Genomic DNA, 19,003 nt, shown 5'->3' with positions numbered 1-19,003 from the left:
CTTTTTTTTATTGTCTACCTGGTATGGTGACAAGAAAATCAACCCCTTATAAAACCTGAAATGTGGCTCTCACAGATGCCAATCAGTGCAATATCCATTTAAGATATAAAACAGTCGTAGTAGTAGTGCAACAGCAAGTGAACATTTACAAACAAAATAACTTTAGTACTTAAAATAAAAAAAAATAAAAATAAAAAAATCGGATTTTTTTTTTGTTAGTACTCGCCGATACCGATACCAGCATTTTTGTGCGTATCGGTGGCCATGCCGATACTAGTATCGGTATCGGAACAACACTACCTAATATACTGTCTGATACGCTCACACACACAGATGGTACCTATATATATACCTATACTCACTATACCTAATATACCTCACACACACAGATGGTATAGATACCTCTACTCACTATACCTAATAGGTAACACCTGTGAGGACACCTCATCCACCTCATCCTCTGTCCTCTCACCCCCCCCCCCCCCCACACACACACAGCCACGGACCCCCAGCGAGGCGAGGAGGTTCTACACGGGGCGGCCGGTCCACCTGGACAAGATCCTGATGAGCAAGGTCAAGGTGCCGCACACGTTCGCCGTGCACTCGTACACACGCCCCACCGTGTGTCAGTACTGCAAGAGGCTGCTCCGAGGCCTCTTCAGACAGGGCCTGCAGTGCAAAGGTGGGTGGGTGTGTGTCTGTGTGTGTGTGTGTGTGTGTGTGTGCGTATGTGTGTGTGTGTGTGACTGTCTGTTTTACAGTATTGATACTGTATCTGTCAATCCACTGTAATCATTTGGTGTGAATAACATCCTATGTGTAGCATAACTGGTTGTTGGCTCAGCACTACTGTAACTGACTGTTTTCATAATGTCAAAATGCACTGATAGTATTTATGTCCTTTAGATATTGTACATTTATGTGGACATAAATAAAGCATTTAAAATGTGTGTGCGTGAGTCTGTGGGTGCGTGCGTGACTGAGGTTGTGTGTGTGTGAGACGCGTGATAGCAAATCCTGTGGCGTTCTATAATACTGATCCAGTTCTTCTGGTGTTCTCATCCCGTATCAGACTGCAAGTTCAACTGCCACAAGCGCTGTGCGTACAAGGTCCCCAACGACTGCTTGGGGGAGACCATCGGAGGTGAGAGGAGACCCGTTTCTGTGATATGTTGTTCTGTGTTCATTCTCCCCCCCCGGTAACAGGTTGACATGAAGGTACACTTTGTGAAGAGTTTCTAAATGGTTTATAATTAGTTTTTTTATAAATTATTTAGAACCGGTTTATTATTCCATTGTAAACCATTTACAAACAGATATCACTCATTCGTTTAGATTCAGTGTTCGATGTTCAATATTCACTTGGTGCTCGCTTGCCAAATCTATCCTACGATTATACCATCATGACTAACCTCATCAGATATATTGTAGGGGCGTCTGTGGCTCAGGAGGTAGAGCCGGCGTCTAACGATCGCAAGGTAGACAGATCGGTGGTTCGAACCCCGGCTGGCCACATGTTGAGTGTGTGTCCTTGGGCAAGACACTGAACCCCAAATTGCTCCCAATGAGCGGGCCGGCGACTTGCATGGTAGCTTGCCGCCATTGGTGTGTGAATGTCAGTGTGAACGGGTGAATGAGAGGTCGTCGTAAAGCTTTGGAATAAGGCGCTATATAAGTCAGTCCATTTACCATTTATATGGTAGAAACGGAGACCTTCCACTTATTGATTAATTCCTGGTATGGCAAGACTTAATTGGACAACATTATGACTAGCATGACCTAGCAGTTTTCTCTTGTTGAATCACTAGGCAGTGAAAAAGGGTACCTTGATGTAAAGTGTTGCTGTTCTCCCTTACTGACCCCTTTTTTGTCACACTTTATATCACAATATATGTTAGTGGAGTATGTCAACATGTAAATACTGTACTTCACATTTGTGTTTTCTCAGAAAACAGAAGTAACAGCGGTAAGTACTGCTGTCCCTGTACTTGCATGCTAGATAGCTCGGCAGTATTAGCATGCTTGAGAACATACTGAAACCCCGCGACATTCCCCACGATATAAATGTCTCTCTCATTCTCTCTACCCCGCCCACCCCTCCCCTCTCCCTCTCTCTCTACCTCTCTCACTCTCTCTCTCTACCTCTCTCTCTACCTCTCTCCCTCTCTCTCTACCTCTCTCACCCCTCCCCTCTCCCTCTCACTCTCCCTCTCTCTATCTCTCTCACCCCACCGCTCTCCCTCTCTCCCTCTCTCACCCCGTCCCTCTCTCCTCTCCCTCTCTCACCCCTCCCCTCTCCCTCTCTCTCTACCTCTCTCACCCCTCCTCTCTCACTCTCTCTCACCCCTCGTCTCTCCCTCTCTCTACCTCTCTCACCCCTCCCCTCTCTCTCTACCTCTCTACCCCTCTCTCTCCCTCTCTCACCCCTTCCCTCTCCCTCTCTCTCTACCTCTCCCTCTCTCACTACCTCTCTCCCTCTCTCTCTCCCTCTCACCCCTCCCCTCCCCCTCTCTCCCCATCTCTCCCCCCCCTCTCTCTCACCCCTCCCCTCTCCTCCCACTCCCCCCTCTCCCTCTCCTCCCCCTCTCAGACGTGTTGAGTCCCAGCGTGGACCAGGAGGTGCCCATGGACTACAGCAGTGAGTACGGAGACTCAGACAAGTCCTCTCTGATGGACGACTCAGACGAGGCGTGCAGCATCCCAGGATCCTTCACTCCTGACAGCAGCCAGGACGGGGCCAGCGGGGACCAGAGGTCAGAGGTCACACACATGCACACACACACGCACACACACACACACACACACACACACACACACTCAAGCACATGCACACACACACACCCTAACGCGCACATACATTATTACATTTATTTATTTTGTGTTGTTTCAGTATTAAGAATGACAAATGTGTAGTACTGTTGATACTGTAATTTCTGTATTAATTAATGGATTATATAATTGTATAAGTAATAATCAATATTGTTGTTCTCACATGCAAGTGATGGATAGGGGTAGGACATGATAAGCTCAGGCTTCATCCTACTCCCTTTCCAACAGTGATACCTGTACTTTTCGTTATTAGTTATTCGTTTTTTTTTACGCACACACAGAAACACACACACACACACTGACCCAGCTCTGTCTCTTCCTCAGCTCCAACATCCCGCTGATGAGGGTGGTCCAGTCGATCAGGCAGACCACCCGCCGCTCCAGCACGTCCATCAAGGAGGGCTGGATGGTGCACTACAGCAACAAGGACACACTGGTACACACACACACACGGACACACACACACGGACACACACACACGGACACACACACACACACACGGACACACACACACACGGACACACACAGACACGGACACAGACACACACACACACACACACACACACAGACGGATGCACACATGCACACATACACGGACACACACACACACACGACACACACACAGACACACACACAGACACGGACACACGGACACGCATGCACGCACGCACACACACTAACACACACAGATACACACACACAGACACACACACACAACCACACACACTTCTGCCTTATCTAACTGAGATTCAACTCTCAACCCTCCTGCCGAAACGTTGTTTTAAGGTTGACAAGCTTCTCTCACACTGTCTCCCTCCGTGTCAAACACAAACAGATGACGTGTGTCGAATTCCCACACAAAGCCCCTTTCCTCTCCTCTCTTTCCACACGTGTTCTGTTTCCCTGAACTCAGCCGCTCAGAACTGTTTCTGTTTCTCTGCCTGTTGTTACCTCTGCCTTTTATATACTAACTCTCCTCCTGCCCCTTCTCTCCTTCTCTCCTCCTCCTCCCCTTCCTTCTCCTCTTCCTCTCCCCCCCCACCTCTCAGCCTGTCCTCCCTGTCCTTCTCCTCATCCACTCTCCTCACCCCCTGTCCTCCTCATCCCCTGTCCTCTTCCTCCTCCACTCCTCTGCCACCTCAGTTCTCGACCTCCTCTGAACCCTTGTTAATCCTGGATCCTGGTTGACCCCTGCACTCTATCCACCCCCCCACCCCGCCCCCCCCAACAGAGAAAGCGGCACTACTGGCGTCTCGACTGCAAGTGTATCATCCTCTTCCAGAACAACACCACCAACAAGTACTATAAGGTATGACATCACTAACATTACTATAAGGTATGACATCACTAACACTACTATAAGGTATGACATCACCAACACTACTATAAGGTATGACATCACCAACACTACTATAAGGTATGACATCACTAACACTACTATGAGGTATGACATCACCAACACTACTATAAGGTATGACATCACCAACACTACTATGAGGTATGACATCACCAACACTACTATAAGGTATGACATCACCAACACTACTATAAGGTATGACATCACCAACACTACTATAAGGTATGACATCACTAACACTACTATGAGGTATGACATCAGCAACACTACTATAAGGTATGACACTGCGTACATGTGTACTATATGGAAGGCCATCAATGCAAATGCCGTCTTAGAACACACAATATTTTACGTTGTGGCCAATGAGGGACCTTGAATCAAGGAAGTTATACATATTCATGAGGAGGGTCGCGTCGCAACAGAAGAATATTGCAGGGGATTTGGGCATTTTTTTTGTGGCCGCTACCCACACGTTTAGCTGTGTTGCTAATTCCACAATTGCATGATCCTTACAAGTTGTACCTCGTTGTAAAGGTGACTAATCAGGCTTTCCAACAATATAAAATACAATACCAATTGGTATTATTAAAGGGGAGAAATAATCGACCGAAATAACGTTTCCCAACTTTTTTGGAGGAGTTTATATGAGCCCCAGGAAATAGGGGCAATAGAATCTATTAGAAAAATCAAATTTTCTTTTCCTCTGTAGAAATGTTGTGATACATACGGGCATACGGCATTATACATGGCATAGTGACGCCTAGTGGTAGGACTGGTAACATTACAAGCAGACATAGATTTCGAAAGGATTGTTAGATAAACAGCATCATGGTTATAAAGTTAACTATTATAAAGTTGTGGTAATGGACCTAAAAACTGTTTGCCAACTGCCATTAAACAACAAAAGAAGAAGAAGCAACAGCCAAGTACCGCTGTGCCTCCAGGCTTCCTTTCTCACACCCCTATCAGACACTAGACATCAGTAGAATGGAACAGCCCGTTGGCTATGACAGGTAACACGCTAAAAATCTACACATGGACACGTAAAAAACCTATGTGTCTATGTGGACACGTAAAAAATCTACGTCTGGACACGTAAAAAATCTACGTGTGGACACGGCATTTCTAAGACGGTATTTTCGTTGATGGCCTTCCATAATACTATGGGTCCATCTGGGTCTCCTCACCCCCCTCTCCCCTCTCTGCCCCCTGCCTTCTCCTCACTCCCCCCATCAGGAGATCCCCCTGTCGGAGGTGCTGGAGGTCCGCCCGGCGGGCGACTTCACCCTGGTCCCCCTGGGCACCAGCCCCCACTGCTTCGAGATCGTCACCGGGACCGGGATGCGCTACTTCGTGGGAGAGGACCCCAACACCCCCGTCGTCCCCTCCTCCTCTCTGTCCTCCCAGGGCGGCTTACCCCCCCCCACGCCCCCCTCCCCCAGCAACGTGGCGCCCAATAGCGGGGTGGGGCGGGAGGTGGCCAAGGCGTGGGAGAGCACCATCCGCCAGGCCCTCATGCCCGTCATCTTCATGGACGCTCCCGCAGTGGCGGGCCGCACCCCACACAGTAAGCTGAGGGGTTTTGGGAGTTTGGGTCTTGGTTCATGTATCGGTTGTGAATGTTAGCAGTAGTCTGGCGCATTCAAGTGTTCATTTTGGCAGGCTATTTTACATTTAGTCTTAGACCTTAGACGAAGATGCACGTTAGTTTTAGTAAAATTTAGTCATTTTGATCCTTCAAGTTTTATGAGGAAAGTTTTATGACGAAAACTTGATTTTGTAGACTAAAACTAGACTAAAAATGTCTTCGGTTTTTGTGAACTAAAACTAGACTAAAACTAAGAAGGATCAAAATGACAAAATGTGACTAAAACTAACAACAATTCTGTCTGCGTCCAAATATATATGGACCTAACTGTATATATATATACATTTCATAATTGTTCAGATGTAGCATGATATGTTGTTTAACTAAGCATGGAACCTGAATGTTCTGGTCTTGATTCTCAGGGCAGGCTTCTGTCAGCATCTCAGTGTCCAACAGCCAGATCCAGGAGAATGTGGTGAGTGATAAGGATGATGATGATGATGATGATGATGATGATGATGATGATGAGGTTTCTAGTAGGAATGATGACGATGATGATGATGATGATGATTATATTGTTGATCTCTCCTCCAGGACATTGGTATGGTGTATCAGATCTTCGCAGATGAGGTGCTGGGCTCTGGACAGTTTGGAGTGGTCTATGGCGGTGAGTGTTGCTCTTTCCTTTCTTTCGTGTTGTTTTTAGTCAAGTGAACAAACTTCGCAAATGCCCAGCAGAGTCTAATTCGTAACCAGGTTTGGAGGTTTTCTTAGTCAAATATTTCCAGATGATTGTGGAATCCTAGAGCTTCATACCAGTGGTGTAGTCTACGTGATACGCAGGACTACGCCGTTTACCCACTAGGATTTCCGTATACCCACATAAAAATGTGCGAGGATACGTAACAGCGTTTTGTGACAGAACTTTCACACTTTCATTCATAAAATTCACCCTGTCTGTGTTACGAAGCACTTGACTTTTGGACCATTGGGACTGACTATAGCGTCATACCATCAACGGGGGGAAATGCGACATGAAATATGTCAAAATGCAGCACTATCATGCACAGATCAGCCTTATAACATGTAATGTTAGATATATATATAACGTTAGACAGGGAGCGCAGATTTATTTTTATGGCTTTCCGAAATGAACAATATGAGGCTGAGAGGGAAAAATCACAATATACCCACTAGAAAAAACTAGACTACACCACTGCTTCATACCCAGTTGAAATGGTGAATCATAACCGTCCTCCAATCTGATTCTGGATGTGTTTCGCATCTTTGAACCAGATAATAATAATGGATGACTAGAATGGAACTACATTTCTCTTTCTCTTTCTTCACTCCGTCAGGGAAGCACAGGAAAACAGGGCGGGACGTAGCGGTGAAGGTGATCGACAAGCTACGCTTCCCCACCAAACAGGAGAGCCAGTTGAGGAATGAAGTGGCCATACTACAGGTATTATACACACACACACACACACACACACTCACACACACACACACACACACACACACACACACACGTTGTGAGTGAACATTGAAGGTGATCGACAAGCTACGCTTCCCCACCAAACAGGAGAGCCAGTTGAGGAATGAAGTGGCCATACTACAGGTATTATATACACACACACGCACGCGCACGCACACACACACACACACACACACACACACACACACACACACACACACACACACACACACACATTTTAGTATCTTTATTTGCGTTCACATTTTACAATAAAATTCTTGAACACAAACATTAGTAGATGCATCAGCATAGGACACTCGGTTGCTCAATGTGTTTCAGTCTAAGGGTACAGGTAACACACACACACGCACACACACACACACACACATCATCTTTTCACAGGCGGTGTATCTCCGACACAACGTTTATTATCCTTATATTGGCATTCTGAGATGAAGACCCAAATAAAAGACCTGATGTGATTGTTTGAAATCTTACATTTCAAACCGGATGTGCTCGCTTGTGATCTAATTGGTGCTATGACCTGTCACTTCATTTCATTTGTAACACCAACAGCCCACCCACGTGGAGTCGAATACATAAACTGGCAATGGCAAACCACACACAACCACAACTCTCTAATGTTTTAGTCATCAAGGACACTTCAAAAACAAACCTCAAGGTGTCAATCTTGACATCTTCAGCCAGGTAGACGTGACCGAAACCAAACGAAACTTTGCTAGCACAGCAAATGATGTATGCTGGAGTTCATCCTCAAGTGTGGTTATACTACAGGTGACCAGCAGGTGGAGACAGAGATGGGAATAGAGTTCCTGATAGGGTGAATGCAACCAGCCATTTGAAGGTTTCCCATGAAAGAAAGAGAGTGTAGTCCTTGGAGTAATTAAGTGTCATTATTAGTCTAGAATCATATTTGTCACCTTGTTTCTATAATTATTTAGTCATTACCACAATGGGAAAACCTCTCTTTATCTCTGTATAGGGTTAGTCGATTAGATAAAGGTGAAATAAACACTGTCTCTATGCTACTCTGTCTACCTGCTCTTTTGTCTTTCTCCTTGTACATTCTATTCTATATTTTTGTCTCTCTCTCTCTCTCTTTGTCCCTGTCTCCTGTCCTCTTCCCTTTCCTTCTGCATGTCACTCCATCCCCTCTTCCCCTCTGCTTCTCTCTGGTACTCTCAATCCTTCTCCTCCCCCATGTCTTTCTCTCCCCTCCCTCTCTCTCTCTCTCTCCCTCTCTCTCTCTCTCTCTCCCTCTCTCTCTCTCTCTCTCTCACTCACTGTCTCTCTCTCTCTCTCTGTCTCTCTCTCCCTCCCTCTCTCTCACTCACTGTCTCTCTCTCTCTCTCCCTCTCTCTCTCTCTCTCTCTCTCTCTCTCTCTCTCTCCCTCTCTCTCTCTCTCTCTGTCTCTCTCTCTGTCTCTCTCTCTGTCTCTCTCTGTCTCTGTCTCTCTCTCCCTCTCTCTCTCTCTGTCTCTCTCTCCCTCTCTCTCTCTCTCTGTCTCTCTCTCCCTCTCTCTCTCTCTCTCTCTCTCTCTCTCTCTCTCTCTCTCTGTGTCTCTCTCTCCCTCTCTCTCTCTCTCTCTCTCTGTCTCTCTCTCTCTCTCTCTCTCCCTCTCTCTCTCTCTCTCTCTCTCTCTCTCTCACTTTGCCACATCCTTTCCACTGCCACCCTTCTCCTATATTTCCATTTAATTTACCCCCAACGCCTCTCTCTCTCTCTCTCTTTCTCCATCTCCCCCTTTCTTTTAACCCCCCCCCCCCCCCCACCCCATCTCTTCTTCTCCCTCCCTCTGTCAGAGCCTGCGTCACCTGGGCATAGTGAACCTGGAGTGCATGTTCGAGACGCCAGAGAAGGTGTTTGTGGTGATGGAGAAGCTCCACGGGGACATGCTGGAGATGATCCTGTCCAGTGAGAAGGGCAGGCTGCCAGAGAGACTCACCAAGTTCCTCATCACACAGGTCAGTGTGTGTTTGTGTGTGTGTGTTGTTTGCAGCACTCGAGGGTTGAGGGTGCAATAAAAACGGTCAAAATCATCCCCCTTCTAAAACTGCCATCCCCCCTTTCCATCCCTTATGTCATTCTATCAATGAACGTGGTATTACTGCTATTTCTACATTTAGTTTTGCGCATATTGAGTAAAGTACTGTGGGCGAGGGAGGGGGCACGCACACATGACATGACATTTCCACCAAGTCACACTGAAGTCACTGACGCTGTGGGGATGCTAAAATTGTCCCCATATGATAAAATCCACCATCCCCCCTGAACTTGAGTACTGGTTGGTTTGTGGTGACTCGTGAGCAACATCTCAGAGTTTGTGGTTTCAGTTGAACGTCAGAAGCGTGAGTGAGTGTGCTTTCGTGACGTTTATTCTTTGACGTATATCCTCCTTTGGCATATTCAACAGTTTCAGGTTCCTGTTCAGACAGTTGAGTGAGTCTAAGCCATATCCTGTTTGTGTCTGTGTGTGTAGATCCTAGCAGCCCTGAGGCACCTGCACTTCAAGAACATCGTTCACTGTGACCTGAAGCCTGAGAACGTTCTACTAGCCTCCGCGGAGCCCTTCCCCCAAGTACGCACTCACACACACACACACACACACACACACATGCACACACACACACACACACATGCGCACACACACACACACACACACACACACACACACACACACACCCACATGCACACACACACACACACACATGCACACACACACACGCACACACACACACACATGCACTCAAACACACACACACATGCACACACACACATGCACACATGCACACACACACATACACACACGCACACACACACACATACACACACGCACACACACACAAACATGCAAACACACACACGTGCACACACACACACACACACGCACACACACACACACACACACAACATTTGTTTTTGGCATCTTCATCGTCCCCATATCACTCACTCACTCATCTGTCACCCCTTTCTGTGTATACCCCCTCACCCCTTCAACAACCCTCCCCCCTTCCCCCCACCCCTTCAACCACCCTCCCCCCTTCAACCACCCTCCCCCTTCCCCACCTCCCCCACCCCCCCTCAGGTGAAGCTGTGTGACTTTGGCTTCGCCCGCATCATCGGGGAGAAGTCGTTCCGGCGGTCGGTGGTGGGCACGCCCGCCTACCTGGCCCCAGAGGTGCTGCTGAACCAGGGCTACAACCGCTCCCTGGACATGTGGTCCGTGGGCGTCATCATGTACGTCAGCCTCAGCGGCACCTTCCCCTTCAACGAGGACGAGGACATCAACGACCAGATCCACAACGCCGCCTTCATGTACCCTGCCAACCCCTGGAAACAGATCTCCCCCGACGGTGAGACTTTACAATCAAACCATTATTATTTTTTATATATTGTTATCTTCATATTACATCTTTTTATATTATATTAGTATTTTTTAAATATATATTACTATTATATTATTCTATATTATATTATATATTTGTATTTGATATTATATATTTTTATATTATATTATTATTTTATAGTATATATTTTTATACTATATTATTATTTTATATGATATATTTCTATATTATATTATTATTTTATATTATATATATTATTTCTTTTAAATAGTTTTTACATGAACAATAAGAATGAACAGACAGGTCATCATGGGCATCACAGTATTTACTTACTTTCTTCGAGGGCTTTGAAGAATGGAGAATGGGTATCACTTGTCAAATGTGTTTTTGGTTGTTGTTGTTTTGTTTCTTTGTAATATAGGCTATGTGTATTCAGAGGTATCGGTGCATTAGCGTACAATATAACACGTAGCTCTCTTTTTGCCCTTCCCTTGGATGCGTTCGTAAATTCGCTCTGAGAACGCCGGAGTGCACACTGGGTCAACATCATAAAGTAATTTGATCGGACAAGAGGCATTCCATGAGTGCTGATCAGATTCCCAGAGCGAATTTACGAACGCAGCCCTTGTTCCCTTTTCTAAACGGTGTGTGTTTAAGGCAAAACTGAATTGATGATGTCAACTTTGCATCACAAGCAATTTTAAAGAATATTTCTAACAATATTTAACTCAGAACATGAATTCATGTCATCGCAATTTTGTTGATTGAACCTCGGTGTACACCAACCCACATTGTGACCTGCTTCTGGGTGGCCACAAGACCCAAATGTGGTAAATGCCTGAAATGGACGAGTTTTGGTCAGCTCATTTTAGCTCTTTGGTGAGGCACAACACTTTAACCTGTCCTATTTGTTTGTGGTTTTAGTCATCAGGAGGGTGTTGTGGTGAGGTGGTGAGGTGTTGGCTGATACTACCTGCCGACATTTAAACAGGTCCTCAAAACCCACCTCTTCACCAGTTAACCCTCTCCCCCTCCCCTTCCCATGTGTCCCCAGCACTACCTTCATTAGGCCCCTATACTTTTTTTTATTTATCTTTTGTTTCTTTTTATTATTACTACTCAATCTTTTCAGTTTGTAAAGCGTCTTTGAGTGTCTAAAAAAGTGCTAATGTATTATTATTATTATTATTATTACTATTATTATTATTATTATTACTTATGTCCTCAGCAATTAGCTTTGCGTTACAGGTTACTTTATCCATTAGTCCTAGATCATCAATCTTCTTTAAAAAAAAATATTATTATGATTATTTATACTTTATTTGTGACCAGTGTGACCAGATAAGTCACATTAACTAAACTAACAGTTTTTTAAACTGTCTGTGGCTACAGATACTGACACATACAGGCTAAAAAGTATGACTTCATGTTCAAATGCATAATAAACCTTTCTGATTAGATGAGCGCAATGTAGGAGCGGCACTGTAAATAACTCTCTTTTAGATCTGTTCGATCACTGACGCCAAAACAGTCATTGCAAAGATAATGATAGCAGGCTACAATAAACAACTGCTACCACCAACGCAGCTAGCTGTCAAACCAAAAGTGAAACACCATGTGAAGTCATAATTCAGACACGGACGGTTATCATTGCTGCCAATGGCAACGCTCCACATATTTACCGCTAGCCAAGAACCCTACTCCCTTACATGGTAGCAATCGTCACTTCTGATGAATGCTTGTCTCGAAAACGGTTTATGATCTTTTTACGAGACTGTTCTCGTAACTTGCTCGACGATCACATATTATGACAATAATACAGCTGCAGCACATTGGAGTATGGGACTAGCCTCTTGACTAGCCTCTAGACTAGCCTCTTGACTAGCCTCTTGACTAGCCTCTTGTACAGCCTTGCTGTATTTCCCAAAGAGTAGAACACTGGCTACGTTTGAAATCCAGTGCTTTTTATTTCCACAGTGCACAAAGACAAAACTGAACTTATATTTAGCAGCCTTCTGTGGGCCTCGTAGAATAACACACAGTTAGTGAGTCTTGACGGTAACAGCTGAGCGATACACGTTTATACATACTGTGTAACACAGTGCAGACTGACGTCATGTTTCATAAGACCGTGACCTAACCTGTGTGTGTGTGTGTGTCTGTCTCTGTGTTTGTGTTTGTGTCTGTGTGTGTGTGTGTGTCTGTGTGTGTGTGTGTGTGTGTGTGTGTGTGTGTCTGTGTGTGTTTGTATCTGTGTGTGTTTGTGTGTGTGTGTGTGTCTGTGTTTGTGCCTCTGTGTGTGTGTGTGTGTGTGTGTGTGTGTGTGTGTGTGCATGTGTGTGTCCTGTATCTCACAGCCATCGACCTGATCAACAACCTGCTCCAGGTGAAGATGAGGAAACGATACAGCGTGGATAAAAGCCTCAGCCACACCTACCTACAGGTACAGCATCCACACAGCATCATCACATGACTGGTCTACCCATACTGCACTTGGCTCCAAATAACTGGATATCCTGTCGAGGAAGAATGGCCTGCAACGTTTAAGCGTTATGGAACGAGAAGCCGTGGTATATCGTGGATATCGGCACAGCTAGCGGGGTGGTTAGGCACAACGCGAAGCGGTGTGCTGTTATATATACACCCCGAGCTGTGCCAATATCCACCATATACCACGGCTTCTCGTTCCATAGCGCTTTTATACCACGGTTACCACATTTATCTAGCAATGTTTCACAAAAGAAAGACAAGACACACTTTTAATTAATGTATTTTAATGGAAGTATGTTTTATTGTAAGTGTATTCATCCGCTGAACAGTTGTTTATCGGTTGCTAAGCAACGGTAATAATGTAACTTTGATAATGGTGATATATACAAACGTGGAGTAATATGAAAAGATGTGTCAACATTCCATTTAGCCGTGCGTATATCATGGATATCGGCACGGCTGTAACGCAAACTGACCAATAGAGACAATGGACCGGATCTATCCGTTGTATAATAAGTGTTCCAAACTAAACCTGTTTTAAAGCAACAGCGTTTAGCGAGGAGGTTCACTCGCTGTATACTATATCCTGTCTACTATATCCTGTCTACTATATCCTCGGGCTCATTCACTCACCTCATCCCCCCCCCCTCTCCCTCTCTCATCGCTCCCGCTCTCCCCCATCCTCTGTCTCCATCCATCCCTCCTCCCTCCCTACCCTCTCCCCCCCCCTCCTCCCCTCCCCGCCCTCCCTCTCTACTTCCCTCACTCTCTAACCCTCCGGTCCCTCCTTGCCTCTCTCCACCCCATCCCCCCTCTCCCTCCATCTCTCCCTCCCTCCATACTCTCTCCCTCCCCCTCCTTGCCTCTCTACCCCCATCCTCCATCTCCCTCCCTCTGTCTCTCCATCCTCCCTCTCCCTCCATCTCTCCCTCCCTCCCTCCCTCTCTCTCCTCCCTTCCTCTCTCTCTCTCCTCCCTTCCTCTCTCTCTATCCTCCCTCCCTTCCTCTCTCTCTCTCCCTCCCTCCCCCTCTTCCTCCCTCCATACTCTCTCCCTCCCCCTCCTTGCCTCTCTACCCCCATCCTCCTTCTGTCTCTCCATCTTCTCTCCATCTTCCCTCCCTCCTTCCCTCCCTCCTTCCCTCCCTCCCTCCCTCCTTCCCTCCCTCCCTCCCTCTCTCCCTCTCTCCCTCTCTCTCTCCCTCCCTCTCTCCCTCCCTCTCTCCCTCTCTCCCTCTCTCCCTCTCTCCCTCTCTCCCTCCCTCCCTCCAGGACTACCAAGCGTGGCTGGACCTGCGGGAGCTGGAGAACAAGTTGTGCGAGCGCTACATCACCCACGAGAGCGACGACTTCCGCTGGCAAACGTTCGCCCGCGAGCACACCCTCCCCTACCCCGCCCACCTGGTGCCCCCGCCCCCCGCCACCGCCTCCGACGACGACGAGGCCGGGGAGGACGCAGACATGCAGGGGCTCACTGAGAGGGTCAGCATCCTCTGAGACACACCGCAGGAGCGTACTGTCGGGGGAGGAGGGGAGGGAGAGAAGCAGGGTGGGGTAGTGGGGGGAGGGGAGGGGAGTGGCGGTTGGAAAGTCTGGCTCGGGCACGGCCGGGATGTGAAATGTTGGTTTTGTATCACTTGCCGCCTTGATAAAGATCTTCTTTTTTTTTTTTTGGGGAGCAGGAGAGATATCGATATGAGTCAATATTTTCCTCTGTTTTTTTTTTTTACTGAGATCTCTAGTTTGTAAGAACATAGCCTTGTATCGATCGAAACCACCCGATCCCCTTCCTCTTCCTCCTCCTCCTCCTCCTCGTCCACTTACGATGGCGTCCTCTCTACTCCAGCCCCAAGCCAACCCAATCTCCAGATCCCCCCCCCCCCCCTCCATCTTTGGCTCCTTGACCCTTGAACTCTAGGAGTGAGAGACTGACCACAAGGACGTACTGTATACAGTGTACCGTGGGTCAGATGGGATCTTTACAACAGGTGCTGCGCTCAGTCTAAGCTGAAACTCGAAAAACAGTTATAAGCTATAACTCAAACTCTAGGCATCAGGACAAGGTGTTCTATTTCCTCTCACATTGAATCATGGAACATTGCATCCCCGCCCAGACAGCCTTGAAAGAGAGAGAAGAGAGGAATGGAGAGGGAGGTAGAGAGGAGAAAGGGCAGCGTTGATAGAGATGTTGGAATACTTTGAAGGAGTCACTAAAACCCACTAAGACGGAACGGCACACTCCCACTCATAAACGGACGCAACAAACCCCGTTTTATTTTTATTTTCATTGTACGTCATGACTGGAATGTACGCTTTTTCCCCGCTTTTCATCTCTACGCTGCAGACCTCTTCCCCTCTGAGAGTGTCAATGGGTTTCGTGAAGATAAAAAAAACATTTTTTTCATTGCCTGTCAAGAGCTGAACCGAGAGTTTGTTTGTTTGTTATGCAGCAGACCAATCCCATCCTATTCAAACCTGTCCCGATTGAACATTTTGAAACGGTCTGTGGGCGGCTGTCACAACTGCTTTCTCTTTTGATAAGCAATTTTGGTTATTGTCACCGTAGTCATGTGTTCCACCGAAGACGTCCTCGGTTACAAAGGAAGACATCCTCTGTTCCACGAAGGCAAATGGACGTTTTAGAAAACAGACATTGTTCAACACCAGTGGACACAGGGTGAAAAAAAAGGCTAATGTTCTAGACTAGTTGCAAGTTGAAGTCCACTTTGAAGTACATGTTAAAGCGTGTGTGAGGAGGAGTATGATGTAGGATCTTTCATTACTGACTCTCTGCACACCTAGCATGTCAACATGCTGCATGTCCATGTGAAGTTAGACTTGTCTAGAAAAGGCATAGTTACGAAAAAATCATAGTTACAAAGGCCTATCATGCAAATGTATAACCTTATATGTATGTATTGTAGTGTATGTACTGTCATGTATGTTTGGGGGAATGCATAGAAGATCCCAGCGTTTATAACAGCAGTACAAACCTTGACCTAAAAACATGTTTTTTCATTCATTCGGTGTGTTGTCGTCTTTAGCGTGAAGATCATTTCATGATGAGTCTTATTTCATGAGGCATATAGACCATTCACCTTCCATAAAATATGATATGCATACTGCATACTCCCCAAGAGGCGTTGTATACCCTTCAGGAGAATGACTGGTTTTCCATCGCTCAGTAATCGAGAGAGAGAGAGAATTATCTGTCCCCTATAATCAACATGCATTGATTTCGCCCAGTTTGCCTATCTGAGAGATATTATTCAGTCATGAGTGTCTAGACTTAAGAGCTACATCATCCCATATGTCCTGTTATCTACTAGCTCTGACAGACACTTAAAACAAACAAAACAATTATGACCAAAATCACTATTTTTTTAAATGAGATGTCCTGGCTTGTCAAAACCATGGCTGAAGGCTTGTTTTGCATCCAAACATGCTAGCCACAGTAGCACAGTAGCTCGAATAGCAAGTTACATTTCTGGTTTATCGGGAAAACATTGTTATTCCAGGAAAGGCATCCCTTTCAGCAATGCCATTAAGATGATATGCGCAGCGGGTGGGAGGAAGGAGGGGGGGGGGGGGTGTAGACATTGGTAATGAGCAGACAGACGAAGCAGCGTACCGATCGGTGGTCAAACGTCTGAGAAATGAGTGAAGGCGGTTTAGCATTTTCAATGGTAACAAAGTCAATAACAACAGACAGTGAGAATGGGAGTAATTGAACACACACACAAAGAGTAAGAACATTGGGCCTAATGAAAGGTTGACAGTAGAGTAGGTTGTTTTCACAAAGTGGTGAGAGTGCTTCGGCAAGCTGCTTTTTTACTGAGAGAGGGCCACTCTCTCCTCCTGCACCGCCACCAGTCTGTCTGTCTCTCTCTCTCTCTCTCTCTCTCTCTCTCTCTCTCTCTCTCTCTCGCTCTCTCGCTCTCTCGCTCTCTCGCTCTCTCTCTCTCTCTCTATCTCTCTCTCTCTCAGAGGACAAAGAAGTTGGTGAGATAATTGGAAGCTTAGTTCCGTTTTACAGACTCAAATTTTGCACACATTCATATAAGGTTAATGGCCTCCCGAATAAAAAAACAACTGTCAGTCTATGTAATATTGTAATATTGAACAAAATATTATAAGAACAATTAAATGATAGATACATACCTCATGAGAGCTAAAGGAAAAAGAAGAGGAGAAGAAAGAAGAAGAGTTGTGCCATAAAGTTATGGCAGGTTATTCGAAAGGAATGAAAATAAATGTAAATGAAAGGGAGTATTACAAGTAATTGGTCTCTACCAAGACTTTTAGCTGCCATGGCAACAGATGAATTTCTGAGTCTCTGAGTCTAAAGGCATCTGTGGTCATTAGGTTGGGATTTTATTACACACACACACACACACACACACACACACACACACACACACACCAGTTGGCCAGGGGTAAAGGAAGTAACAAACCAGATTGTAAAGGTAAAAATTAAAGGTATTTATTTTGCCAAAGGTAATTAATGGTCTTTTTAGCCATGAAAAGAAACACAAAACAACAAGAGAGGCAAATCCCTATGGGTGCGGTGAAAAGGAGTAAACAAAACCTGAACTAAATAACATTTCTAGAACATAACCCTATAACCAGGGGTGCACATAACTGTTTTAGGGTCTGGTTCTCAGAGGAGCACCTGGAGGTGTTGCTGGGTGCTGCTCACCCGTGACGCGGCACAGTTATCCTACAAGCTGTGGTCATCACTGCCCTCCTGACTGCCCTCTCCACTCTCTTCCTCTCTTCCAAACATGGTAGATGAGGATGTAGGCCTACTTCTCTCTCCCAGGTTGAGCCTGCCATTAGCTGTCTGCATCCACAAGTCAACAGCTGGCTTTGGGTCAGAAGTATCTGTTGTCGTCTCAGACAAGTGGATGTGCATCAGGGACGAGAGGCCAGAGTCTGACAGGCGGATCTGTACTTTGCTTTTTATTATATGAAGATGTGGAAATCCCCTCTCACATGCAGCACCGCTCAAGGGCAGAGTAAGGGACAACAGAATGACTTTCTGAATGTTGGAGTAACTAATCTGGATTGCAGCCAACTATCTGCTTGTCTTCACTATGTTGACCTTGAAGTCATACACAGAGGAGGCCCCTGTTACTGTCACAAGTGTTGTGTTGCCAAAACACAACTTGAAACAAGTTAAAATGTATCACATGACTTGAGGGATTCATATCTGCTTTCAAACTCATGAATTAGACCTCTCAACACATCAACCATGTCCCTGTCAGCATCAGCATTTGAAACAGTCTCTTTCCTGTACTTGCCTTCACTGTCACGCAGAAGTGTCAGCTGTCCAACAGCTACCATGAGCTGTCCAACAGCTACCATGAGCTCATCTTTGCATTCACCGATAGTCAAATTCTCTTGCTGGAACCTGGGAGGTGAACTGTAAAAGGTTTCCAGTGTCAAGTATGTTGGCTAGGAAACACTGGAAACGTTCTGTGCAGATATGTTTTAGGTCACTGTCATCACTTGTAGCCACTTGAATTTGAGTGGCAGGTAATAGCCTCCATATTTTCAAGAGTCTCTTGTCTACGTCATCATGATTACAAAGATGGCACTTGAAATGCATAAAATCCAAGTTTATTTGTGTCTTACACACACACACACACACACACACACACACACACACACACACACACACACACACACACACACACACGTTCACCAATGGTCCCAGTATTGTAGCTTCAGAAGGAACAAGTTGTTTTTTATTGTGCTTAGCACTATATTTTATTTCTCATATATTTTAATCCTGTTCTTTTACCAACTGCTAAGACAACAATATAGTAAGCTAGTTACTTTAGCTAGCTAAAGATATTGGTCCCCAAATCATTTTACGTTTCGCTATTATGT

At 45.8% G+C, this 19,003-nt stretch overlaps 1 protein-coding gene across 1 annotated transcript in view; it reads left to right on the top strand.

Annotated features, from left to right (window-relative positions):
• Positions 1-14,605, top strand: part of prkd2 (protein kinase D2) — a gene marked incomplete at both ends in the record, with an annotated part of 49,116 nt that extends 34,511 nt beyond the window's left edge. Inside the window, 15 exons of the mRNA XM_080544957.1 lie at positions 499-682; positions 1,073-1,144; positions 1,949-1,966; positions 2,591-2,753; positions 3,154-3,265; positions 4,061-4,138; positions 5,423-5,753; positions 6,197-6,249; positions 6,369-6,441; positions 7,133-7,239; positions 9,076-9,237; positions 9,753-9,851; positions 10,359-10,626; positions 12,978-13,063; positions 14,381-14,605. Of these exons, the coding sequence (XP_080401083.1) occupies positions 499-682; positions 1,073-1,144; positions 1,949-1,966; positions 2,591-2,753; positions 3,154-3,265; positions 4,061-4,138; positions 5,423-5,753; positions 6,197-6,249; positions 6,369-6,441; positions 7,133-7,239; positions 9,076-9,237; positions 9,753-9,851; positions 10,359-10,626; positions 12,978-13,063; positions 14,381-14,605 (2,031 nt within the window). The remainder of the gene's footprint in view (positions 1-498; positions 683-1,072; positions 1,145-1,948; positions 1,967-2,590; positions 2,754-3,153; positions 3,266-4,060; positions 4,139-5,422; positions 5,754-6,196; positions 6,250-6,368; positions 6,442-7,132; positions 7,240-9,075; positions 9,238-9,752; positions 9,852-10,358; positions 10,627-12,977; positions 13,064-14,380) is intronic.
• Between the last annotated feature and the right edge of the window lie 4,398 nt (positions 14,606-19,003).

This window comes from Nansenia antarctica, assembly GCF_963989245.1.
Source record: "Nansenia antarctica genome assembly, chromosome: 14".
Lineage (NCBI taxonomy): Eukaryota > Metazoa > Chordata > Actinopteri > Argentiniformes > Microstomatidae > Nansenia > Nansenia antarctica.
This window is presented reverse-complemented; position numbering and strand designations above follow the sequence as displayed.